Below are 27728 nucleotides of genomic sequence, written 5' to 3' on the forward strand. Positions count from 1 at the left end.
TTTTTTTTTTACTTAATAACAAATCGACTTGCGAACGGTCGCCTGGAACCAATTGTGTTCGTTGGTTGGGGACCTACTGTATTTACTGTAGGTATGAAAGACTGAGAAGTGAGGAGTGCTGCAACCTAAAACAATAAAACTGGCTATTTAGTTCACATAAAAATCCAAGTATTTTAATGACGTTCCTTTAACAAAATAAATACAAAATAAAGTAAGAGAAATAATGAAGTTCCTTTAATAAAGTACTTTTATTAAATTGTTTTAATCATGAAATCAATGCCTATTTAATGTCATACATTTTTTCTAAGTAGTCTAATAATGTTCCTTTAATACAATGATTCTCTACTGGTGGGTCACGACCCAAAAGTGGGTTGCGGGTCTTTGCCTGGGAAAAAAAAAAAAAAAAGTACAGTAATGACTCAATGTCTGCGAATGCACCACTCGTTCTTGTCTGGGCTGTTGGCTTGCTACACCGCTACGAGGTGAGTGCCATGTTTATAGGCGACTTTGTCCAACTTGAGTGGAAGGGGAATGACATGGAGCGGGGACTTAATGTGTTGTCATTCCGACACACAGCTGCAGATATCTGCTGGAGAAGAGATGAACCCCATAAAGAGAGAGACATCGACTCACCACTGCCAAGTTATTGCCCTCTAACACTCCCTGTGAATATAAGATATTTGAGAAGTTTGAGTTGAAAAATGTCCACAATTTGTTTTGCCGCTTGTCACTGAGGGGTGATGGTGGGTCCCGCAGCCAAACCAGGTGAGAACCACTGCTTTAACCCAAAGCAAAGACTCAGGAAAAAAGCAATTTAGCAACTTTTTAGCATAAGTGTGCACACGTGTGCAAAAACCCCTTCATAATACAGGTAACAGTGACGCGCAGTCAGCGGAGGCATGTGAGGCAGAGCCTCACCAGTCATGATGGAAAAAACAACTAATAATGATAACGTAAAGCAAATATTAATATTTGTCCGTTGAGCTGTATACTGAATGTATTTTCTGTACGAGTCCAGTTGTTTTTTAAAATGTTCTTAAGTAAGAATTCCTCAGTTTGCACATTTTTGGATCAAGTGAGGCTTCCGCGAGCGTGCCTGCCTACCGTCACACTGCACACTGAGTTGGATCATGGCGTCCGCCACTTTCTGTTTGTCAGCATGTCGTCAATAATATAATGTTGCAGAAACATTTACTATACACCATGACTTTCTACAGTATGTATAATTTATAATGTATATATTAAATATTCAAACTCACCATGAATTGCTCATACTTTTACAACAAAGCATCCCAACTTAGAGAAGGAAACACTGCATGTGACTTCATATACAGATAAAAGAACACAAATCTTTTCCAGGTAATAAAAAAAAAGCGAGATTGAGAAGTATTTGAAAACAATTTGAAGACATTTTAAACAAAAGTGAGTTTTTCTTGTTATCCTCTTAATTTAAATTTTTTTTTTTTTACTTTTTATAAACTCCTATGGAAATAATGTATGTTTTACATTGTTACTACTCCAGGTATGAAGAGTAAAGTGATGAGTTTTTGTTTATGATCAAATTAATTAATTTATCAAATTATTAAAACAAAAAAAATTAAATGAAATTCCTTTTAGTATTTTTTGTTTTTGTTTATAATAAAATGAATGCCTTCATTCATTCATTTTCTATGCTGCTTGTCGTCATTAGCATCGCAGGGGTAGGCTGGAGCTTATCCCAGATAACTTTTGTGCGAGAGGTGGAGTACACCCTGGACTGGTCGCCAGCCAATCGCAGGGCACATTTAGACAGACAAACAATTCACACTCACATTCATACTTATGGACAATTTAGAGCCTCCAATTAACCTAACAATTAACCAAATCAACCACAATGAATGAGTATTAAATAAAATGTATAAAAATGCATTTTTAAAATTATTTTCACGATTTTTACAAATTAATTTGATTATTTTTCTTACAAAATCCTTATAAGATAAAGATGAAGCCTCAAATGAAGCCAAGCCAAGAAATAATGATGAAATGGTTAACTGCTCAAGGAGGGAGGATAGATTTGGAGGGCAGAGAAAGGCGGAGGACGCCTGTAAGTAGATGAGGAACACATGTTGAATTGGGACCAAAAAGAAAACAAACTAAATATAATTATGATCTTTATTCATGGAAAAAATAATACACATCGGCATCAATGACTTTCCAGTCTGAAAATGCTTAGAAAACAAGCTGTTTTTTTTAATGGAGCATTATTGCAGAATCGACCTGACGCACGCAAGAATATGTCAAGATAATGAAAAACTCATGAGGGGTGATTTGAAACTAATCTGTTAAGATGGCAGAAAAGCACCACAACAACATGTTAAGAAGAGGGGTGTAGCGGTACATGGCTTCGTAATCTGATTTTTCCGTACGGCCTATTTGGTACCAAAGCATTTCCACAGTTTACACTTTAGGTGCAGGACAGGAAGTAGAACTGCCTTGTGATACAGTCACGCATCTACTCTGTAAACAAATACAGTGCAATATAGCCTTTGGCTAGTAGGAGTTGAGGTATGTACTGAACCGTGATTATGGCGTACCATTTACACCCCCTAGTAAAGCATATTTAATAAGGATAGTGATCATAAATAAGCCGGTAGAAACAGTCTTGGATATCATCAATGTAAACTTAATGCACATTTAAACAAGTATTATGGTAAATCAAGGTTACAGAAAACAAAGAATGTCTTCACCCAAGTGTGACGATGGTGGACTTGTACACTTCTCTGTAGGCGTTCCGGAGCAGGACGTATGGGAAGCAGCTCTCCAGCATGTCTTGGCTCAAGAACGGAGACTCCTCCACAATCTAAACAGATGACAAGTTATGTTGTTTTTAATTGGTGGATCCATCCATTGTTTTTCCTTTGTTTACTTTAATGTCCCATTTTTCTATGCCGCTTATCCTCATTAGGGTCGCTGGGGTACGCTGGAGCCAATCCCAGCTGCCTTCGGGCGGGGTACACCCTGGACTGGTCGCCAGCTAATCACAGGGCACATATAGACAAACAACCATTCACACTCACATTCATACCTATGGACAATTTTGAGTCTCCAATTAACCTAACATGCATGTTTTTGGAATGTGGGAAGAAACCGGAGTACCCGGAGAAAAACCACGCACGAACGGGGAGAACATGCAAACTCCACACAGAGATGCCCAACAGAGATTGGAACCTAGGTATTCCCGATCTCCTGACTGTGTGGCCAGCATGCTAACCACTCGGCCGCCGTGCCCCTCGTTTTTGATGTTTGTTGAATTTATCAGTGGAATGTGGGTTTAGTGCCACTATGTTACAAGGCAATTTCATGGTTGGCCTACCTTGTGTAGAAGCAGATAGATGGACTCTCTGTTTTTGCTCTCAGGTTTCTCCATGTTTTGTCCCATCTGAAGCAGACAGGAAGATGCCAACTGCGTGCGAGATAGACACGGGTCAATGAAACTGCTGGAAGAATTTTTTGAAAAGTGTATTATACTTAGATTCTGGTGCACAAATCGTTCATTTCAAAGAATCAATCATTTATTTTTCTTTGAAGTATTTTATTCAGCCATTTGTCTTTGCACACATGCATAGGTCTTGCCTTAGGTTCAAGTACTTCGGGGTCTTGTTCACGAGTGAGGGAAAGCTGAATGGTGAGATCTGCAGTAATGCGGTCGCTGTACCGGACCGTTGTGGTGAAGAGAGAGCTGAACTGAAGGCAAAGCTCTTTTACCGGTCAATCAATGTTCCCACCCTCACCTATGGTCATGATCTTTGGGGCGTATCTTGCGAAAGAGCAAGATCGTGCCTACAAACGGCTGAAATGAGCTTCCTCCGTAGGGTGAGGAGATAGGGTGAGGAGCTCTGTCATGCCTCCTGGACGCCTTCCTGGTGAGGTGTTCCTGGCATACCCTAGGGTAGACCTAGGGCACGCTGAAGTGATTACTGTACATCTCACAGCTGGCCTGGGAATGCCTCAGTGTCCCCCCCGGTGGTACTAGAGGTGGTAAGGAAGTCTGGACTTCCTTACTTAGACTCCTGCACCCGCGACTCAGACCCAATAATCAGAAGAAAATGGATGAATAGATGTATCTAACAGACCAGCTTCAGTAATTTTGTTGTCTTGACTACAATGACAAGAAAGCTTTGCTATATGCTCAAGTCTTTCAAATCTGAAAAAAAAAATTAATTGGTGCATCTTGTTGGTTGCTGTGGTAGAAATCAGGTTAATACTGCCATACTTTTATTTCGAAGCTTACTTTGCACTGAACAGGAAGTCACTGTGTGCATGCTGTGTAGCTAGACAGTAGTTACTGTATGTTGCTGTTGTTCCTTCATGATGCTCAGTGATAATATTATACTACACGCCACCCATTTTTAATAGAAATGGCCCATTTGGGTCTCACATTTTATGTCAACAAAAGCTGTCATCCATGTATGTCAAGACGTTATTATGCACTGACATCTGTGTCAACTATCCGGATGTGGCTTCAGTCGCCATTGTTCACTACTACTTCACACGAAGCTACTTTAGTTTTAGACTTGTAAGTCAAAAGCTCAGCCTTCAGCCTTAATTTTATTAAGTAACAACAGACTTTTATTGCAGGTTTGAATTATCTCACAACAGGCACAATAATCCCTAATATATATTCCCCAATATCCCCCGGGGAACACATTTATAGCAATCGCAAGTCCGAATTATTTCTTAAATGGCTTATTTACTCTTATTATGTCTACTGAATTGGTTAATACAAGTGTAAAGGTGACTATAGGGGTGCTATTTTATGTCTAGAGGGCTCTAGAAGTTTGTAAACAGGTTTCATATGCTTTAACTACAAAAATATTTCATTTATAAATAAGGCATCCTACATCGTGGAAATTCACTTATCGGTTTAGAACCAATTAACCGCAAGAAACGAGCGATTACTGTATTTGACTGTATTTTTAAAAAAAATTCAATAATAACCTTTCCTGGTAACTAATTAAATTTATTAATTAAATAATTACATTTATTTATTTTTAAGCCATTTGCCCAACATAGACGGTTGTCGATATAAGCAGGCACCACTGTACCAGGGGCTAAAATGTCAACGCTAGATTCTTAATGATTTTGAGTGATGAAGCCCAAGATGGCTGAGGTAGCTGAGGCTTAAGATCAAATGGAGGGATGCTCCTTATGACTTTAATCCCTGTCACAATTTGAAATCATCTTCAGAGTATCAGGGATTAGTGCTAATCTCATCAAAGTAAGAACCCCGTTGACTTTTTTTTTTTAATAATGCTGTCCACAGAATTCCAATGGAAGTTAAATTGGTACATCACCAGTTTAAAGTCACGGATTTCTAATCTCATCTAACCCATTTCTTTCTCCCCATTGGATGCCAGTTTCTTGGGAGTATGCCTGGGTCAAAGGTGGTATCAGTGCACCATTTGGGCAGTGTTTTATTTATTTCCACACTGCTAATTTGTGATCCATTCAAATATTTATCAGAGTCAATGTCGACGATGTACTCACCAGCAGAAACTCTTTCAGATGCTGCTGGATGTTCTTGTTCTGCACCGTGAACATAGCCGCAGCAAGTTGGTTGACGGCCAACGCTAAACAGTGGATGTTGTTGTTGTGGCCTGACAGAAAGAAACATACAACAAAACATGACAAACGTGAACAACAAAGTGCATGCTGTAACTTTAAGCACAGAGAGGATGTTTTTTTTTATTTAAATACTTTGTTAATGATCCGTAACGCATAAGAGGAAGCATGCTGGGCTGATTTCCTCGTTTAGAGCATGCCAATGGAAAATAGAGAGTAAATAACACTGTTTGCCGCTTTGATAAAACAATTTGCTGCTCTTAATGTTGCCGTCGAGACTTGGAGTCAAATAGCTGGGGCCAGCACATGCCAGCAGTTGCTGTGTTGATGTACGTCAGGCTATGTCGTCTGTAAACAAACGGCTCTCTGCACACAACGTGGTTCTCATTAGGCAACACGCTTCAGGCTGAAAAGTATCAAACGCACGGATGTTAAACCCACCCAGTTCTCAGGATGGGACAGCTTTTCGTACACTCACGGGACACACTATTAGGTACACCTGTGCAATCAAGCAGCTGTGAGACCACAGACCTGTATGAGGGGATATTAGGGCCACAATGAATGTGAAAAAATATACAAGAATTAAACTGTAATTTTGCAAGAAAAAAAGATAGAATGCTAAAAAAAAAAAACAAAGTCACAAAATGTGGGAAAGGGCATATTTTTACCAGAATAAATATTATGCGAATCATACTAAAATTATAAAGTTATAAAGCATATAGAAACATTTTTATTATTTATTTATTATTATGTATAAGAATATATATGAAATTATGCTATTCTGTGAATCATCACCTTATCGTGGTGGAGTGTTCCTCGGAGCTATGTTGTCCAGGGCTATAAGTCCCTGGTAGGATCTCCCAAGGAAAACGGACAAAGAGTGATTCAGAAGACCCTATGAATAAAACAAAAGGAAGGACCGCAACTCGCCCGGGCGTGAGACACCGGGGCCTCTGGAGGCAGGCCCGGGGGAGGGCCTCGCAAGATCTTCACTCGTGGCACCCGTTCAAGTCCAGCCCAAAGAAGCCACACGGGCGGCAAGCATAGAGGTTCGGTGTAATATGCTTTGGACGGCAGTTTAGGGTGAGCCTTGGCGTCCTGGTCTTAGGCTGTCAAATCTGGTTCTTGGGACATGGAAAGTCACTTCTCTGGTGGGAGCTCAAGAGGTTGATGTTGCAAGAGGTTGAACCAGTACGGTGTAATGTTATTGGACTTCTGTGCGAACCACAGTTTGTCAATAACAAACACCATGTTCAAACATAAGAATGTCCAGAAGTGTTCTTGGTGCCAGGACACCTAAGGCCGCAGGTCTATGACTGACTTTATAATGATATCATCAGACCTACGTCCGCATGTTTTGGACACGAGGGTGAAGAGAATGGTTGAGCTGTCAACTGATCACCTGGTGATGAGTTGGATTAGATGGCGGGGGAGAATGCTGGACAGACCTGGTAGACCAAAACGTGTTATGAGGGCGTGCTGGGAAAGTCTGGCAGAGTCTCCCATTCATCGAGTCTTCATTCAACTCTCACCTCCGGCAGAGCTTCGCCTGCATCTCGGGGAAGGATGAGCATGTTGAGTCAGAATGGGCCGTGTTTCATGCCTCCATTGGACGGCAGTTTAGGGTGAGCCTTGGCGTCCTGGTCGTAGGCGGTCAAATCTGGTTCTTGGGACATGGAAAGTCACTTCTCTGGTGGGAGCTCAAGAGGTTGATGTTGATGTTGCTAAGGCAGTTGATTGGGGCTGCGGCCGCAAGGTGGTCGGTGCTAGTCGTGACGGAAAGCCTTGAAGAGGTTCTGGCAAACCATCCGACACCTCAGAATGGGGAAGCAGTGCCACACCGTTTACAGTGGGGACAGAAGCCTGCTGACCTCAACTGAGGATATAGTCGGGTGGTGGAAGGAATACTTTAAGGCCCTTTTCAATCTCACTGACATACCTTCCATGGAGGAAGCAGAATCTGAGGACACGCACGCGGACGGCTCCATCACTGTGGCTGAGGTATCTGAGGTACACTCAGATACAGTCCAGTGGCAAAGCTCCAGGGGTGGACAAGTTCCTCAGGGTTCTGGATGTTGAGGGACTGGCTGACATGTCTCTTCAACATGGAATGGAAGTCTCTGGATTGGCCCCTTTTCAAGAAGAGTGACCAGAGGGTGTGTTCCACCAATAGGGGGATCACACTCCTCAGCCTCGCTGGGAAAATGTCTATTCCAGAGTGGTAGTGAGAAGGGTACGACCGTTAGTTGAACCTCGGCTGCAGGAGGTACAATGTGATTTTCATCCTGGTTGCAGAACACTGGACCAGCTCTACACCCGTGCAAGGGTACTGGAGGGCACATGGGAGTTTTCCCAACCGGTCTTCATGTGCTTTGTGGACTTGGAAAAGGCATTCGACCATGTCCTTTGTGCTGTCCAGTGGGGGGCGCTGCAGGAGTACGGGATTGCTGGTGCGCTACTACACACCATTCAGTCCTTGTTCAACAGGAACAGGAGCCTGGGTCGTATTGCCAGCAGTAAGTCAAGCCTGTTTGCGGTGAACGTTGGCCTCCACCAAGGCTGCCCTTTGTCACCGATTCTGTTCATAATTTTCATGGACAGAATTTCTAGGTGCAGCCAAGGCATCAAGGGAGTCCAGTTGGGGAGCCTTACGTTCTTGTCTTCACAGATGATGTGGTACTGATGGCCTCATCGGGCTGTCACCTTCAGCGTTTACTTGGGTGGTTTGTGAAGCTTCTGGGATGAGACTTGACAACTCCAAATCCAAGGCCCTTGTTCTCAGTCGGTTTGGATCAGCGCAGCATCTGCAGTAAATGCAGTCGCTGTACCGGACCGTCGTGGTGAAGAGAGAGCTGAGCCAGAAGGCAAAGCTCTCAATTTACCGGTCGATCTATGTTCCCGCCCTCACCTATGGTCATGAGCTTTGGGTTGTGACCGAAAGAATGAGATCGCGGATGCAAGCGGCTGAACTGAGTTTCCTTCGTAGGGTGGCTGGACTCACCCTAAGAGATAGGTTGAGGAGCTCGGTCATCCGGTTGTGTTTTTGCCCCCACGACCCGGACTTGGATAAGCAGAAGAAAATGGATGGATTTAAAATATTATTTAAATTTGTATTTTTAGGAGAATATAAAAATGTACAACAATACAAGTTGTAGTGACTTGAAATATCACTGCTGTGGGTTTACAAGAAAACGTGATAATGTTAGGAGAAAGAAAGTTGTGGTGTAATGAGATAAATGCTTTTATTAATAAGGAGCCTAGAATAAAAGTTTATTTTTATAAGAATTAAGTGCTAATGTGAGAGAAATGTAATGTTAGACAATTATTGTCGTTAATGAGAATGGGATTGTAATAGTACATAGAAATAGTCATAAGATTCAAGAGAGTTTTGTTGTCATATGCATTTGCATAATGTTACTACATTTTCTGGACAAGTCGTTGACATTTTGTAGAATCTGTTGGAAACTTGTCCTGTATTTTTTTCCAAGTGCTCTGATTTGTGGAGTTATATGCACAAATGCCGAAAATGGCCTTGTCTCTCAATGTTAAAGAATCCTTTAAAAAATTCCTGGATCCAGACGGTGATCCGGATCACTCCCAAAATGTAGGCAGTTCTTCCATATCCCATTTCCGACAAGTCCTGAAAATGTCATCCAAATTCATTCCGACCTTTTCAACTTATTTTGAACACAAACAAACAGTTAAAGGCTGGCAGAAACATAACCTCTGCGCTGTGCTTGCGCTTTGTGCTGCGCTTGGCGGAGGTGAAAAAGTTATAACGTTACCAAATGAAATTTTGAGTTAAAAAAAAATAGCGTTGTCATGTTACGATAAAGAAATCGCAATTATGACAAAATTATAAATTTGGTAAATAAAGAATGTAAAGTAGACATTTCTAAACTGTTTCATTGTTTATGAAAATTAGGCTCATGTGAGCCTCAGATATCCTCAGCTTAACGCACAGTGTTTCCCATACATTTATTTATTGGTGGCAGCCAACCACACAAACATATAGATAAAAATGAATTTATTCCACTTTATTGTTATAAAAATATGACCGTTACAAATTCTTCCTTTTGTGGCCACTGAAGATAGACAAAATAAATGATTACCTCCATGCTCGCGGCTGTAGGAAGAGTTAGGGTCCAGGGCCAAACTCGGCAGAGACACTGCGATGTAGACGAGGAGCAAACATGACAGCTTGTACTCCTCGTCTATGGACGTGTTATCTATAGATTTAAAGCATAGAAGCCAGTAGAGTACACAGTGCAGAGAAGCATGGCTACAAGTTTTTTTTCTGTCCACCTGTCTGCATGCTGCTGATGGCTGAGACCAGGGCCGGCTCAATCTCACAAGTCATACCTGCTGCAGAGGCGAGCTCGAAGACACTCAGAGTCACCTGGAAACACAAGAACCGCGTTCGTTCCGTTGAGCTGTGTTTAGCCCTGTTTGTGCTTTTATTTTGCCAATTGTTCAACTTCCTGTTTTTGTTCCCATTGCTGGGTTGCACGTGACATCACATCTGGTTGCTGTTGTCACAGGCTCAAGCAGATGGGAGGAAAAATAAGCGTATTCGTAGCTAGAATTCCCAACAACAAAAAGCTAACTCTTCATGTAAATAACTCCCCTATGATTCAACAAACCGCCAATATCACACCTGGTCTGTGAAAACAAACATTTTCATCTGCTACATTTATTGTGTCTGACGTGGAAGACAAGCTTTCACGACTGTTTGATCGCCTTGTTTTTAACCACAGTGGAACCTCGGTTAGCGTCCTCCTCGGATAGCATGTTTTTTGGTTAACGTAGAAAATTTATGCCACAATTATGCCACGGTTAGCTTAAAATATAGCACGCATCTTGTCATGTTATTAATACACTGTGTCTGTATGTCTGTATCTGTATTCTTAAAATCTTTTTTTTTCTTTCTGAAAACATACTTCCTTGTTAGCATCCTGTTAGCTAGCGAACAAAATGGCAACCGGAGGCAGAAGTTACATCATCCGGCTATGATGTCATCAGTAGTTAACACAAAACACATCTTTATCGTTTTACAATTATAGTTTTACATGCGTAAAACAAATCTAGATGCATATAAATGACGAAAGGGCTAAATGAACATCTGTGGTTACTTTTACCTTCATTTAAGACTACTCTTTCCAAAGACACCATGTGGTAGCGAGACACCACACGGACACCATTTTTCTGTTTTGTCATGAGTTCTTTCTTGAAATAGTGTTTCTCTCCTTCATTATCAAAATGCTAGCATTTTCTTTGGCTCCATTTTGGGTTACATTATTGAGGTGAGAAATGCGATTCAATTCAAGAAAACTCAAAACAGGAAGGTGGTGGCGGTTTATTCTTGTTGCCACATCGTGTCTTTGGGGACAGTCATATCAAGAATCGCATGTTTAAAGTAACTTTAAATGTTCATTTACCCCTTTCGGTCATCATTTATATGTATTTATGTGCATTTAAAAATGTTTTCTGCATGTTAAACTATAATTGTAAGACTATAAAAACGTGTTTTGAGTTAACATTTTTGGCTTTCTGGAACAAATTAATGGGCTACATGGTGGCCTTGTGGTTAGCATGTTGGCCACCCAGTCGGGAGATCTGGAAGATCTGGTTCGAATCTCCGCTGAGCATCTCTGTGTGGAGTTTGCATGTTCTCCCTGTGTGTGCGTGAGTTTTCTCCGACTACTCCGACTTCCTCTCACATTCCAAAAACATGCATGTTAGGTTAATTGGAAACTCCAAATTGTCCATAGGTATGAATGTGAGTGTGAATGGTTGCTTGTCTGTATGTGCCCTGCGATTGGCTGGTGACAAGTCCAGGGTGTACCGCACCTCTGGCCCGTAGTCAGCTGGGATAGGCTCCAGCATACCTCCGCGACCTTAGTGAGGACAAGAGGCATTGAAAATGGATGGATGGAACAAATTAATTGGATTTGCCGTATTTCTTAAGGGAAAATTTGATTTGGTGAGTGTCCCTTTCGGTTAGAGTCAGATCTTCTGCAACGATTTAATGACGCTAAGTAAGGTTTCACTGTATTCCATGTCTTTATACAACACATCGGATCGAATGCTGTCAATTTTTTTTGTCAGCTTGCTTTGACTGTCAGCCTGTAGCATCCTTTTGTGAACAAAGAACTTTGATTTGGATCTTCTGTGATTGGTTTTGCGCATTTGGGTTTTTTTCTGTTTCCACAATTTACATTACATTAGTGGTTCATTTGTTCAGTTAATGGGGGTTTTCTGACTGTTTGTTTTGACAAATGATTGCACATATAATATGATATTGTGGTTTGAGAGCTGTGTTGGACTTTGGAGGTATTGTAAATGTTGTGTTGTGTTGCTGATGTTGCCCTAGTTGTTTCCACTGATGTGGTCTCTCTCACGGAGGCAGGGGGTGGTGAGGGGGGGGGTTTGCTGACGTCTTTGGGGTTATCCTGGCTTGAGCTGTGGCACGGCTGTCATGCCTCACTCAGAAAGCAGACGTAAGCAAGCAAGCAAGTGAAGGAGGGGAGGGGATTCATGTGTCATGTTCACATAAGAGCGCTCCACAGGGAGATAAGGAATTTCATTTGGTTGGTAGTCGCGGGCACGCGTTTGTTGTTTCCTTCTACATTGTGCTGTTATTTAAACAAATGTTGTTCTTTTGCCTACTTTCTTAACCTTTCGCAGGCTGTACTCATTTCCTAGAGTAAATATACATTGGTAAAGCTGTTTCTCATGCATAAATAAACCACACAGTTCATTCAGAGTGATGGGTGTGCTTGTTGTTTCCATGAGGTAGCTACTGTTTTCTACCTTTATGTCTGTGTCAGGAGAGACGCAGTCCTTCAGGCATTCAATGGGACCCATCAGGTAAGGGCAATGCTTTTGCAGCACCTGTTGGACACATTTACACATCCAAAGTTAGCAAATGTGAGAGTAAATGGGGATTCATACAAAACAGGCGGTGTCTTTCACACATCTTTCTCTTTTCTGTGTGGTCTACAAATCAGTGGTGTGAAAAAGTGTTTGCCCCCTTCTTTTTTTTTTTGCATGTTTGTAACACTTTAATGTTTCAGATCATCAAACACATTTAAATATTAGTCAATGAGAACACAACAATTATTAAAGTAGAAAAAAAAATCCAAACCTACATGTTCCTGTGTGAAAAAGTGATTGTCCCCTAAACCTACTAACTGGTTGGGCCACTTTCAGCAGCAACAACTGCAATCAAGCGTTTGTGATAACTTGAAATGAGTCTCTTACAGCGCTGTGGAGGAATTTTGGCCCATTATTTTTTGCAGAATTGTTGTAATTCAGCCACATTGGAGGGTTTTCCAGCACGAAGCGCCTTTTTAAGGTCATACCACAGCATCTCAATAGGATTCAGGTCAGGACTTTGACTAGGCCACTCCAAAGTCTTCATTTTGTTTTTCTTCAGCCACTCAGAGGTGGACTGTCATGATCTGTGTTTGTTGCTGTGCTGCCGCCTGTCTGTTATGTGTTGCAGTACAGCACCTTGCCGGCTGGGGCGGAGCCAATCATACACACCTGCAAGCAGTCCTCATCCTTGAGTATTTTAGCCTGGTGGCTGGACTCATACGGTGCCAGACCGTCTTCCCATACACGCTCGTTTCATGTGCTGCTCTTATCTTGTAGCTTCTCTAGCGTTGTATACCTCCTGGTCATTACTATGTGTGCTGTGAGTATTCCTTCACTGCTTGGTGGTTCCACAGTGATTAGCGTTTGTCTCCAGCTACCAGTAAATTGTGCCTGGGCTTTTCCGGCAGGTTTTTCTGTTATATTTTAACGTTTTTTCCCTGCTTGGTTATTTTACCAGCAGAGTTTTTTCTTACCGTTTTTGTGGCTCGGCCGATGTTTTTGTTTGGACTGTTTTTGGATTTTTCCCCTTTTTGGTTATTGTGCTTCTACCAGTGTGGATACTTTTTAAGACTCATTCTTTTATTTTGTGTCATTCTCTTCTTTGGGATCCAGACCCAAAGAAGAGAATGACACAAAATAATAAGAAATAATTAATTGCGTAACCGCAATTAATTAGGCTATGATAGCAGTAAAAACAATGTAAATATACTTTTCTCATGTTCGAGGACACCCTGGGTAGCTATAAAGAGTGGATGGTTATACAGGACCTCTCTCAGGCAGTCCTGCGTCATAGATCTGAAGGACAAGATGACTCCAATGATGGTCATCCTCTTCAGCAGGTTCTCTCCTCCTAGAGGTGCACGTTGAACATGTTAGACCCAAAGTGAGTTCATGGTTAAACGCCTTGATTCTTCATTTTAGGAGAATGTTTTGGACATTTGAGCACTCCCAGAACAGTGTGAAGAGGGCGTACAGAAAATGCTCAGAATGAATGCAATGCAGTCCAGTGCAGTGATTTTGGTATTCTTACCACATCTTCTATAAGTCTTCCCAAAAATATAGCTGCAAAGAAGGTTAGCGACTCCATCTTTTCTCCCATTTTCACTTCCAGTAAGGTGTCATAGCGAGGTGTAACAAAGTGTTTGAATACAAACCTTCTCCATTTCACATTCGTTATCTTCCTCCCCTCACCTGTCAGTCTCCTCCTCAGATTGGCCATTTCCTCCACCTTATCATAGCTGCTTCTCATCTGCACCAGGACATCCATATTCTCCATGACCAGTTTCTGGCAGGAGGAGATGAAGTGATAGAAGCACCTTCAACACTATACGATGATGGACAGAGGTCATAGGTGTGACAGATGACTAACGGGTGATGTAGAACTCATTACTTACTTCACTTCTAGGTGTGTATTGTACCTTTATATAAGAGATACAGCAGGTTTACCTCATTTTAAATCACTCACTATGAAGTACACCTGCACAACAATTCTGTATTTTTAAAGACTACAGTGTTAATTTCCCGTTTTAATTGACACTGTCAAGCAATTCTTTTAACACTGTTGAAACAAAATGAAATAAAATGTAAGATATTTGTAAATTATTATTGTCATGGTACTTTGAAGTAAATTATCCTGAGATGTGTTTTTATGTTGTTGTTTTTTAAAATATCGTTTCATCCCAGTAACCACAATATTGGTACCGTTATAAAATTCTGCAAACTTCAGCCACAATAGTAATCAAAATGATCCTCTTTTAATCTATAGTGAATATTATTTTTATGTTTGTTATTGAGTAGACTTGTTCTTAACATTGGGGTTATATATCATTTTTTTCTACCTCAAATGTGCTGTACAAACTAATATTTTCTTTATTTTTGTAATGTTTTCATTATTGTCTATGTGTTTTCTCTACTTACAAATCTGTATGTCTAAACCTATAAATCCTTTTTATTTATTTATTTTGAATATTTTTTTGTACCTGGAAATAAAAACCTTTATATTTTTACATAGTACTATATATTTTGTAACTGAAATATTTTTTTTAAATATTTATTTATTTTATAAAAATACAATTTCTTTTTTATTTCTATTTTTAATTGTTTATTTATTATGACTGTATTCTTTGTACCTGAAGTGCCATATAAATATTTTATATTAACAGAAATTTGTATCTATTTTAGAAAATTACTATAGCAACATTTACTATTTTTACTTGTATTTTTTACTTTGAATGTATTTTTTGTACCTGAAATTGCTATATAGAGTCCGTATATTGACATATACAGTCATCCCTCACCACTTCATGGTTCGAGTTTTGCAGCTTCACTCCATCAAAAAATTCAATTTTTTCAAAAATATATTAATAAATCACGATTTTTTGCGGTTGAATATGGCTTATTACGAGTGAAAAAATATGCATACTGGAGCAAATGTTACATATTTTTTCCTAAATGAACCATTTTTAGGTTTAAAACTGGCTAGATGAGCTAAAATACAGATATAAGGCTTTCAAAAGACGTATTCAAAGGCGAATATACTGTATGTATATTCTACACTGGTCACTAGGTGTCCGTAATGTTGTGAGACACACAAGCACCAGATTTGATTACCGGAACAACAGGCTTTTATTCCAGCTTTGAATGATCTCACAACAGGCACAATAATCCCTAACACAGGTTACTGCTGTAGCCCACAGCAAGATGAAACTCAACTCCGAGCCCCGGCATCACTTTCTATCCGCCCACCATTAGGGTCCCTTAGGGAACACATTTATAGCAACACACATGAGCATGAGTCTTATTTATGTCTTAAATGGCTTATGTCTACTATATTGGTAATACGAGTATAAAAGTGACTATCTGAAATTATTTCATGTGTAGAGGGCTCTAATAATGTTAAACCTTATATTTAGAATGCCGTAAAAAAGGTTTTCGCTGCTCTAATTTAAAAAAGATTCCAAAAAATAAATAAATAAGGAATCCTACCTCGCAGAAATTCACTTATCACAGTCAGGTCTGGAACCAATTAACCGAGATAAATGAGGGGTTACTGTGTGTGTATATATACATTCCTGATCAAAATCTTAGGACCAGTTCAAAAATTGCTTGAATTTGCATTTTGCACATTTGGATCTTAATGAGGTTTTAAGTAGAGCCACAATATGCAAAAACAAGAAGGGGGAGTGACACAAAAAGCATTTTGAAAAAGTAATTTATTGAAAACAACAATTAAACTGAAATAGGCTGTTTATCAGCTGATCAAAAGTTTAAGACCACAGGCTATAAAAGCCTAAATCTGCTCATTCACACTGTCATGCTACTACTGATGGCTAACGCTAAGAAGCTTTCTGTTTTTGAACGTGGTCGGATTGTCGAGCTGCATAAGCAAGGCCTCTCACAGCGTGCCATTGCTGCTGAGGTTGGGCGCAGTAAATCAGTCATTCTACATTTTTTTGAAAGTTCCTGAGCATTATGGAACAAAAAAGTCAAGTGGTAGACCCAAAAAAACCACACCTGCGCTGAGCCGGAGGATCCCATTGGCTGACCATCAAGACACAGGGCGGTCTTCTACCCACATTAAGGCCCTTACTGGTGCCGACTGCAGCGCAATAACCATCAGACGGCATCTGCGGGAAAAAAAGGAATTCAAAGACCTCGTCTCCTTCAACGCCACAAAACTGCCCGTTTAGACTTTGCCAGGGAGCATCAAACATGGGACATTGAAAGGTGGAAAAAAGTTTTATTCTCTGATGAGAAAAAATGTAACCTTGACGGTCCAGATGGCTTCCAACGTTACTGGCATGACAAGGAGATCCCACCTGAGATGTTTTCTACCTGGCACAGTGGAGGGGGGTCCATCATGGTCTGGGGTGCTTTTTCATTCAGTGGAACACTGGAGCTTCAGGTGATGCGGGGTCGTCAAACGGCGGATGCTTACGTGCAGATGTTGCAGCGGGCATCCCTCATGACTGAGGGCCCTCGTCTGTGTGGTAACAGCTGGCTTTTTCAACAGGACAACGCTGCAGTTCACAATGCTCGCTTGACCAAGGACTTCTTCAGGGAGAATAACATCACTCTTTTGGACCATCCTGCATGTTCCCCTCATTTAAATCCCATAGAGAACATTTGGGGATGGATGGCAAGGGAAGTTTATAAAAATGGCCATCAGTTCCAGACAGTTGATGCCCTTCGTGAAGCCATCTTCACCACTTGGAGCAATGTTCCCACTAGCCTCCTGGAAACACTCACATCAAGCATGCCCAAACCAATTTTTGAAGTGATTAACAAGAACGATGGAGCTACTCATTACTGAGTCCTCCTGAGAACATTTTTTGTTCTGGTTAGGAGTTTTTTTTGTTATTTTTTGAGCGATGGTCTTAAACTTTTGATCAGCTGATAAACAGCCTATTTCAGTTTAATTGTTGTTTTCAATAAATTACTTTTTCAAAGTGCTTTTTTGTCTCACTCCCCCTTCTTGTTTTTGCATATTGTAGCTCTACTTAAAACCTCTTTAAGATCCAAATGTGAAAAATTCAAATTCTAGCAATTTTTCAACTGGTCTTAAGATTTTGATCAGGAGTGTATATGTTACATACTGTATATGATACATATATACTGTACATGTTACATATATGCATTGTATTTATTTATTGTAATACAGGTGTACGTACCTAATGTTGTCGCTGGTGTGTGTACAACCCAAAGGACCAAATAGTATGACGACTCTCAAGCACAGTACCATACCTTCAGCTCGCTGACTTGAGAGGTGACGTGCCACATCAGGTTCTCGCTCAGGAACTTGAGTCCGTAGGGACCGAGTAGCTCAGCCAGAGCTTGCAAGTCTGTCCAGAAGATGATATTATCTTTTATTATTAGTGGTAGATTCACATCACGACTGGGTGTGAGGAGCGAAGAAATGGATTTGTCAAAACACAGCAGTCAAAGGTATTTTTATCTATTGGAACATTGCGGACTTTGAATGATGGGTAAAATGGTGCAGCTCACCTCTATCAATATACACGTGTGTGTTTAATGGACTGGAGAATGAGTCACTGGAGGTAGGCACATACTGTACCTCTCCTGCACCTAAATTTACACAAGCACATAGCGAGGGAGGTCTCCAAGGTACTGTGAGTGTGTGTGTTATGAAAGCATCTTAGGGCAGTAGGTGTGGGGCAGTGTTGGCTTGGTGGTAGCAGTGAATTGTGGGCTAATAGGGAAGTGGAGAGATGTTGCACTATTTGAGTGGTGAGAGTTTGTGGGTCCATGAAGCTAAAAGAGTGTAAAATACATTCTGCGCATTTCTGTATGGATGTCGTGACAGATCAATGTTTGTTGTGGTTCTTACTGCGCTGCGTGCTCATTTTCACTTCCTGTCATTTTTGTAGCCATGACAACAAAGCCACACTGTGACGAAGTTTGGAAAGGCAATATACTTAATGTATAATGTACTCATATAAAGAGCTGTATTATAGATATTATTTACAGTCATAAACTGTTGCAATGTGGTTGTGCACCACTGCAATCTACAACCACAACGATATTAATGAAATCAATAAATGGGAAAAAAAAAAAAAAAAAAAAATTTAGAACAGGTGTTTTATGGGTGATTTTTTTGTTAATCTCTAAATGTCACAAAATGCTATATAAATCATATAATATTTATTTATTCCGAACACAATGGTAAAAAAATACTCCTGAGAAATAAAAGTATATTGCATTTGAAAGGGTGTACATGCATTTTATGCACTTAATTACACTTAATACACTTAATTTGATCTCGACAAACTTTTGACAATAATATAATTTATGTGTGATGACAAAGATTTCCCAGTATGATGAAGTTTGTATTAGAAGTTTCCTTTATGGACAAACCTCTTCCTGTTCATTACCTTAAATTTGCATATGATGTAAAGGCTCCAATTAAGGCTTTTAGTCAGTCAACTGCAGAGTCTCTTATAGTTGGGCTGCGTGGTCTACAAAAGCAAATAACACTGGGGCCTCTACTTAGCACCCGGGCAAATAACATTGCCATTAAAACTGTGGCAACCCACTGATGCCGTTTTTTTTAACTAACTTGACACAATGGCAGTAGCTGCATTTGAAGTATCATGTATCAAGTATCAAGTATCAAGTGGTCAGCGTCCTCTTATTTATGTACCTCTGCATGCGCTTTAAACATTTTGGTAGGTAGTTGTTGGTGTGAAACTCATGCGTGTTATACTTGTTGAAGTGTTGCTTACAAGATTTTTGTCTCAAACAAATGGGATTAAATTATTGAGAGAGACCATTAAATGTTTTGATGAAATTGTGGCGCTAACCTGATACATCTGAGAACTCCTCCGCTCTGAAAGTGGGTTCGTTGTCGAACGTTTGATTGACAAAGCACTGCATGGCGGGACAGTGGACAATCAGGGAGTTGCTGGCCAGACGTAAGAGACTCTCCAGATACCTGCGGTGCACAAAAACCCATAAGCAGGTGTGTCGGAATGGTACATGACAGCATTCATAATCACTGTGTGAAGCATTCACATTTGTGTCAGTCGGGGGTATGCTGGAACCTATCCCAGCTGACTTTGGGCGAGAGGCGGGGTGCACCCTGGACTGCTCACCAGCCAATCGCAATATTAAAAACATTTAATGTATAAAATGTATCGGTACACACCACAAATGAAAGATGATGCATGAACAGATGGAATCGGAAAAGTTACGTGTAAGCTTGACTTTTGAGTCTCACGGCAGCTATGGTGCGTTCAATGACTGCCAAGCAAAGTGTGAAATCTGAAGGCTTGAGGAAAAAAACATCAGTGAAGCATAGCAACATAAACATGTAATAATTGTGGGCTTGTATGCATGTATGCTATAAATGTTACCTGTATTATCACGTATTTATAAAGTATTACCGACTACGGGTGAATGAGATGTATTTTCTGAAAAAAAAAAAATAAATAAAAATAAATAAATAAAAAAAACAAGAAACATTTAAAAAATAAATAAACCATAATAACCATAAATAAACCATAATCAAATTATAAATTATAAACAGCCCCAACTCATTTTCATTTTTGGTCCAGACCAGAATACCGAATTACAAGTGTGAATGCAGCCTTAGGTTACGTGTGCCGATCCTCCCTGCAATCTTCCCTGTCAATGAAGCATAAAGCAGTCATACCAGCTTGTGTAAATGTTTGTGAGCGTCAGTGCCCCTCTGGAATCCAGCGGCTGTGTTTGCTGCATCAGGACGCTCCTCACCAGCCGGGCGACGTCCACGTTGATGTAGTTAGGCAGGCTGTGCAGGCTGGCGGTGTAAGACCTTATCCCTGCCAGGAGGTCTACGGGCCGAGCGATCTCCAGGGTGGCCTGGTTGTAATTGGCCATTCTCACGATGTTCCTGATGACACATGTTTCAACCAAAGTCGCTTAGCATTGAACAGATGGTACCAGAATATGCCTCAAATGAGCCACGGTGGCATTGCAACACTCTGACCTAGATTAAGGTGCAAATCACTACACAGTATTACCCAAGGTTGCTAATTTTAGGGTGACGGGGGGAGATAATCATCAGTTAAAAGGAGAGGAGATGAAGCAGAACGCATACACAGAAACATCAGGTTGCCCCGGTGCCAAACACTAATCTAAATAACAGTTGAAATGACGCAGAGCCAAAGGAGCGACATGAATGATCACCTCCCTGCTTTCTAAGTGGGTGCAGCTCAGCCTGACAGTGAAGGTACTTCAAGAGGATGGTAGTTCAAGAGGACAGTGATGGAGGTAGATGAAGAGGATGGTAGTTAAAGAGGACGGTGATGGAGGTAGATGAAGAGGATGGTAGTTGAAGAGGATGGCAGTTAAGGAGGCTGGTGAGGAAGGAGGCAGTTTATGAGAGACAATTGATACAAATGAGCTGCCAGTTGGTGTGCATGGATCATGCAGCTTTCGCTTTTACACTGTTTATCACATACTTTTGCCTCTTAAACTGATAAATTATACAACATAGCAGTCAACAAGTTTACAATAACTACTAAATGATATAAAGTGATACGTTATGAGACCATATGGTGCATTTACCGTATGGGCCAACAAATATGTATGTATGTCTCTTGTAACAAACGAGACATATGATTCCCGTCTTTGGGATCAATACAGCATGACATAAACAATACACGAGCTGACAAGATAATTACAACTAAGACAGTAAACATTAACATTTTAAATAGATTTTATTTATTTAAACATAGTATAAATATTTCTATTAATAGATTTTATATTGTATTATACAGTTATTTTTTAATTAATTGAAATTATTATTGTTAGCAATAGCAGCAATAGTAGTTGTAGTGATGTTATAAATTTAAATAATTACAATAACTGAAATAGTTTAATATTATTTATATTATATAATATATATATATATATATACATTTTTGAACTGGTAATGTTATTAGTAGTAGTACAAGTAGTAGCAGTAGCAGTTTTAATCATATATTTGTTTATTAAATGTAATTATAGTAATTTATATTTTATAGCATAAGATTATATGTTGTATTACATAGGTTTACAAATGTATATAAAAAATATTTTATTTAAAATTATTTTGAAGATCAGTAGTAGTTTATATAAGTATACTACTACTATATTAGTAGTTATATATTAAAATTAAAATAATGTTAATCATTTGTTGATTTTATATCATATATTTGTATTTTTTATGATATATTGCTATATACCACATGTGTCAAACTCGTGCCCTGGAGGGCCGAGACGCTGCAGGTTTTCTCTTCAACCAGTTTATTCAGCAGGTGATTTAATTGATGAGCTCCTTCCCTCAAACTGAAGGTGTTGATCATTAAAATCACCTGCTTTAGAGACTGGCTGGAAAGAAAACCTGCAGTGTCTCGGCCCTCCATGGCACGAGTTTGACACCCCTGCTATATACCATATATACTGTATTGTTATATACCATATATATATATATATATATATATATATATATAATACTTTTATGGGAACAAATAAATATTATTACTGTTAGGAGTTCTTTCATTCATTCATTTAATTATAGTCATTTATATGTCATATTATAAGATTATATGTCGTTAGATATACATAGATTTATATTACATTTTAATTTATAAAAAACATTATTAGTATATTTTATATATTTTCATCATTTCAATTGCATTTTATATTATATTTTTATCATCATTAAGTTATATATTGTGTTGTATCGATTTATTAAATATCCTGTAATTATTCGCATGACTAAAAAACAATAAAATACTACTGGTAGTAGTACTATACTACGTGTGGTTCACTTTCATGCAGCTGAGATGGGATCAGTTCTCAACAAACACACTGTTCACAACTGCACTGTGATAGGTTCCAGCCCCCCTTCCAACTCTGAAGCGGATAAGCGCCGTAAAAACTATTTACACAATTACGGTGTTTAACAATCAACGTCCACCCAGGGACTCTTCAAGTAAACCTTCAGGGCCTCATTGCAGCGACCGCATTCAATGGCCCCTTCCTTTTCCATGCACTCAACGTACTCAGAGAGACATATCTCCAGATGAGACAGCAGAAACTCTGTGGGAAGGACCACGTGGCTGTGCACCACGATGTCGCTGCACAGGCTGTAGGACGAGCACAACTCAGTCAGCATCAGATGCATCTTGTCCACACTGAAACCCAAAGGAAGACAGGATGTAAGAGTTTAGGACAAATACTGGGATGATTGGGTGTATGGATTTCTAAGATTTATATCAATACAATAGCACTATAGAGCTACAGTGTAAGTATTCATTATATAATCAACAATGCAATCGACTCAACTACTTTTTTAATGTAATATGGACGTAATCCAACCTTTCTATAGACTGTTTAAGAAAAAAGTTGTTTATTGACGACTGTAAGTAATAAACTAAACACCTTTCTAGACAGTGTTGAAAATGTAAAAACAATAACTACATAACAGCTAGGTAAGAAATGAAGCAGCTTTATCGAGAAGTTTAAAGATAACAATGATCAACTATGTAAAACCCATCCATCTATCCATCTTCTATGTCGCTTATCATCATTAGGGTCGAAGGGGTTTGCTGGAGTCTATCCCAGCTAACTTTGGACGAGAGGCAGGGTACCCCCTGGACTGGTTGCCAGCCAATCCCAGTATGTAAAACCTATGTAGCAAAATTAAGCAACTTTTTAGAGAGGTTTATGCAATTAACTGAATTAAATTCTAGAGAGGGTTCACAATGTAAAAACTGCTTGAGGATGATGAAAATATTTAACTACGCAATAAACTAAACGTCTTTCTAGAGTGGGTTAAACATACAAAAACGTGTTTATTAACGATGTAGTAAACATGACACTTTTCAGGAAATGTATAAACTATACACACTATGTATATGAACTACTGTATGTATATAAAGTATGTATATAAACTCTAACTAAAATGAAAATACTTGCTTATTGACTACATAATAAACTTAAAAACCTTTCTAGAGAAGCCTAAAGATTACACAAAAGCCACTTAATCAACAGAATGTTTTTTTACAGAAGATTAAACAGTAGTTTATTACTAATGTAAGTTGTGTAATAAATGAAACGCCAATCTACACAGACCTGAATTCTACAGTTAATTAGACCACCACATCCCCCCCCAACGTCCCAAAGTGGCCCGAAGTCCTACAGGGATTATATATGTCTCTAGAATTAACCAGACTTAATTAGAAGCGTCTACTTTACTGAGTGTATCACAAAAGTAATTAAAAATAAATCTGACTTGGTGGTGATGGTGCGGTCTTTCCTCAGGCTTTCAGCTCCTGGTTTTTCTTTATGGACCTCTCCTTTTTTTGGCACAGCTTTCTTCTGCTTCCTGTAGCGAGCTGCGCTGATGGTTTCAGAACAGTGTTTGGGCTGCAACTACAGAACATCATGTCCATCGTTTTAATAAGACAGTAGTATTTATTGTATGCAATGGGTTTATTGCTTTTTGTATTTTGCCCATACCTGCTCATTGAGGTTGCACTGTTCAGCACATATCTCCAACATAACAGCACTGGTCTGCTTGGCTATGTGCTCCAGGAAGGTCACACACAGGCGCAGGCTCCTCTTCTCTATCGCCTCCTCCTGGACACACAAACAAGTGCTGGATGTGTGTGTGAATAAATAAAGAATGACGCGAAGAAATGCACAGTTTACACAACTCTGTATTTGTGTATCGGCACCTTCAGAGAAACACCAAGAGTAGAAACGAATGTTCTGATAAATATCTTCTTGAATGTTGCGGAATTTACTGGCGGGAAGTTAGATTTTTACAAGCATTCTGTGGCGATCTGTGTTTTATATGTCTTTTTTTTGCGACAGCGCTAGCAAAAGTCAAATCACGTTTGTTTATATCACATCACGACATTTTACACGTGAACCATGCACCAAAGGGAAAAACAGCCAACAGACTCACAGTGTGGTCCAGATGATAGGTTTGTTGTCTGTTACGTTCAGCTGGGATCTGGTTTAACGCTACCTCAGGACGCAAGGACATGGCGGCAGGTTGGCTCAATCAAGTCTTTCATGAACAAATGGTAAGCTCACACGGAGAGGCATCACACACAAAAAGTCAAAGTACTGCAATCACCAAGGCGGTAGAACGTACAGCTTAGGCAACCATAAAACTCACCATGGGAGGTGGAAACAACGCGTGCAAAAATGAGAATAATACCAGAGGCCTGCAAAAATGGCTCAACATAGACAGTCTATGTGCTCATGATGCAGCTAAACAAAACATAAAGAGTTAAACGGCACTGCAACGGTGGTTATTAAGTTTGTCAAGTCATTTTCTTGGCTTTGTGCTCTGTGTGTGTTCACATAAAGGGGACGTTTGATGTCATATTATTCTACTTTTAAGCTGAAACTCTGGACATAACCTGGTCAGGACCAGGTAATAAGCTAAGCCTAAATTACCATGGTGATCTAGCCGCGTTAAAAGAGCGCCACATTTGCAGTACAGGCAAGGACAGCAAATGCAGCTGCATCAAAACACACAGGTAACCGTAATTCAAGCAAAACTAACAAACCTCCGACGAAACAGAACCCTAATTACAAATTATACACAGTTGCGCTCCTCAGCTCCCTCTAAACAGAGTAAAGGTAATGCATTCAGCCCAAACAGGAAACAAACGTAACAAAATAAAAGCACCAAACAGGAAATTATTGCAGAAAAAGAGACAACCCAACGAAAATTTCAAACTGTCATGCAGAACGCGGCAGTTGTCCTTTATTTACGATAACTGAGGAAATGTTGCAATACAAAGTTATTGTTTTGCTGTACGTAAGTCTAAGGTGGTGCGTCTCCATTTTTTTTGCGCTAAGTACCACCTCAAAAATAATTTGCTTTGCAAATACTACAGTTTTTGCTACCCCCGCTTATGATTTAACATGTGGCTTGAAGATAACTGGTGGTGTCTGGGGTGACTTTTCAAATTCATTTGAATAGGTCCAGATACAGAAAATCTTCTCAGGCTAAGGTCTGGTCCAGTCGCCCCCCTCCCCGAACCCCCAAGATGTCATGAGTTTAAAATTTAACCATAGATTAGCCTCACCACTGTATAAACGGCAGTTCACAAGTTTAAGAAAAAAGTAGCTGCTTATACATCAGTATTTTCGGCACTTCTGCGACTGTGAGTTGAGACTTGAGGGGGAATGTTTGGTCAAAAACTTTGTCTATTCTGTGCTGAAAGCTACTGTTTCACTGTCCACTTTCCTCTTCCTTTTCTGTTGTCTCCGGCTCACTTGTGTCGCTGTCCTCTCACACCTGCAACATCGCAAGGAATGACAGGAGTAGCTGGGAGACATATCATTCTAATTTTCACTCGACTCGCTGTCCTCTTTACCCGTATCTATCACTCGTTTCCACCTCCTCACCATGTATGTCTCACTTGTTCTTCCATGTCACCCTTGACCCTTCTCTCCTCTTTCATCCGTCTTGGTTGCATTGTTGAGCACCAGTGCACAGATTTAACTGTCTGAGTAGCTTCGCATGGGATGGCTTAACTCCCACGCAACTGGTCAGTGGATTTCCTAAGCTGATCAACCAGTACCGAAAAGCCTAAAAAAGATGTGGCATTCAAAATAAAAGATCCCCGTCTAAACTTATAATATTTAAATAATTTATTGACTGCAAGTCCGTATTGGACGGTGTCTGGGTCCGGACTTGGACTGCTGTCCACCAGTTAGTGATCCCCTGGTGTAAGTCATTCTATTGGTTGCACTTAAATCAAAAAGGTCAAAGTAGAAAGCCAAGCGGGACTCCTCGTGTTCTCATTTTGGGTGATGTTCTGATGTAAAACTACAGCAAGAGATCATGATGACTTAAAATATCTTGTTTTATTGCCAAAATAACAAACATTATATTATTTCTAGGACAATTGAAGCATCAATGGTCCAAAGAGGATGATATTTTACTGGTTGAGTGAACACTGACCTCTTCAGGGCAGAAAGGGTGTCCACACTGGTTGAAGTGGGAGCAAACAGAAGGGAAGGCCATCAGGTATCGCTTCATAGTCATTTCCTCACTGCTCTGGCAAAACATTCTCTCACATACTCGTGGGAAGAAACTAGTTAGACCAAATACAAACTGTCAGTATAAGGTACAAGAGCAAAGAGTGGATTAGTAAAGAGTGGACTTGCCAGAGAACAGACAAATCTGACGTTTCCTGCAGGAGTTCTTCAATGCTGTCCACCATCTTAGTGTGAAACTGGATGGTGTTCATGACTTTTGCTAAGTCTGGGTAGTCCTTTATAGACAAAGGGGCCTTGTTCACACTTGCGTAGGCCTAAGACGCAACATGAAGACACAATTAACAAGCTCACGCAGATTCATCACTGTGGCACTTGACGCATACCTGCAGCCTCAGCCAGTCCAATCTCACAGCCCTGAAATCAAACTCCTCTTTGTTCTCCACTGTAAATTCAATTGAAAACCATCATCAGCATTACGCATAAACTACACAACACTTTTGCAAGTCTTGGTTCCTAATGGAAGCGTCTGCTCTCCATGAACACAGATATTGACTAGCATTTTTGCGAAAGGTGTTAAAACCAGCATAGCGTTCCTGTTATGTAGAGGATCTTTAACAAGCGTCTTTTTTTTTGTTTGTGGTGCGTACTTAAAAACAGCAGGCTATCCATGCTGCTTGAGTTGTGGTTTAGGTTGACTTATGTTGAGTTTTAATAACAAGATTGAATGTTGCACTAGGTTTCGTTAACTGACTTTCATCACTATCTGCTGACCCTTTATTGTCATAGCACACACAGCCGATAGCAGAAACTGCTGCTCACTGCTGTTATGTTCCAAGACCACCCGTGAATGATGTAAATCTGTGAGGAGGGATGCAAGGATATTAAAATTTCATATCATGATTACTGTGATCAAAATGATCACGGTTATCATTATTATCACGGTATTGGTGGATGTGCTCAATATTTTTAAAAAGTACTGATACACTGAAGTCTAACAAAGTTTTAATGAAAAAAAACAAATAAACAAACACAATATACTTTCCCTGACCAAGCCCAACATTGAAAATTGCGCATGGGCGCCCTCTTCTGAATGCTTGCTGCTTGCAGGGCTTGAAAGAGCATGTGTCATCACAGAGCTAAGGAAATGAGGAATGTGAGTTTATCAAAGTGCGGTTGTCAATCAAGGGTTTATGATCATTTTAATTTGAAACGGTAATACTAACCGCCAGGAG

The 27728-nt window shown here is 39.9% G+C and overlaps 1 protein-coding gene across 2 annotated transcripts in view; it reads right to left on the minus strand.

Moving 5' to 3' along the window:
* Positions 1-2030: 2030 nt before the first annotated feature.
* Positions 2031-27728, minus strand: part of nckap1l (NCK associated protein 1 like) — a 52357-nt gene continuing 26659 nt past the window's right edge. Inside the window, exons 18-34 of one of the 2 annotated variants that reach the window (XM_054785162.1) lie at positions 26880-26938; positions 26668-26810; positions 26459-26594; positions 23989-24108; positions 23762-23901; positions 22530-22661; positions 20153-20371; positions 19302-19432; positions 17725-17822; positions 14173-14266; positions 13749-13831; positions 12415-12495; positions 9907-10000; positions 9714-9830; positions 5527-5636; positions 3353-3442; positions 2031-2839 (exon numbers count right to left, since the gene is read on the minus strand). In XM_054785162.1, coding sequence (XP_054641137.1) covers positions 2723-2839; positions 3353-3442; positions 5527-5636; positions 9714-9830; positions 9907-10000; positions 12415-12495; positions 13749-13831; positions 14173-14266; positions 17725-17822; positions 19302-19432; positions 20153-20371; positions 22530-22661; positions 23762-23901; positions 23989-24108; positions 26459-26594; positions 26668-26810; positions 26880-26938 — 1964 coding nt within the window. In that variant the 3' untranslated portion in view covers positions 2031-2722. The remainder of the gene's footprint in view (positions 2840-3352; positions 3443-5526; positions 5637-9713; positions 9831-9906; positions 10001-12414; positions 12496-13748; positions 13832-14172; positions 14267-17724; positions 17823-19301; positions 19433-20152; positions 20372-22529; positions 22662-23761; positions 23902-23988; positions 24109-26458; positions 26595-26667; positions 26811-26879; positions 26939-27728) is intronic. The other variant, XM_054785163.1, reaches the window with a different exon arrangement.

The sequence above is a fragment of the Dunckerocampus dactyliophorus genome, chromosome 8, assembly GCF_027744805.1.
Source record: "Dunckerocampus dactyliophorus isolate RoL2022-P2 chromosome 8, RoL_Ddac_1.1, whole genome shotgun sequence".
In the NCBI taxonomy this organism is placed as follows: Eukaryota; Metazoa; Chordata; class Actinopteri; order Syngnathiformes; family Syngnathidae; genus Dunckerocampus; species Dunckerocampus dactyliophorus.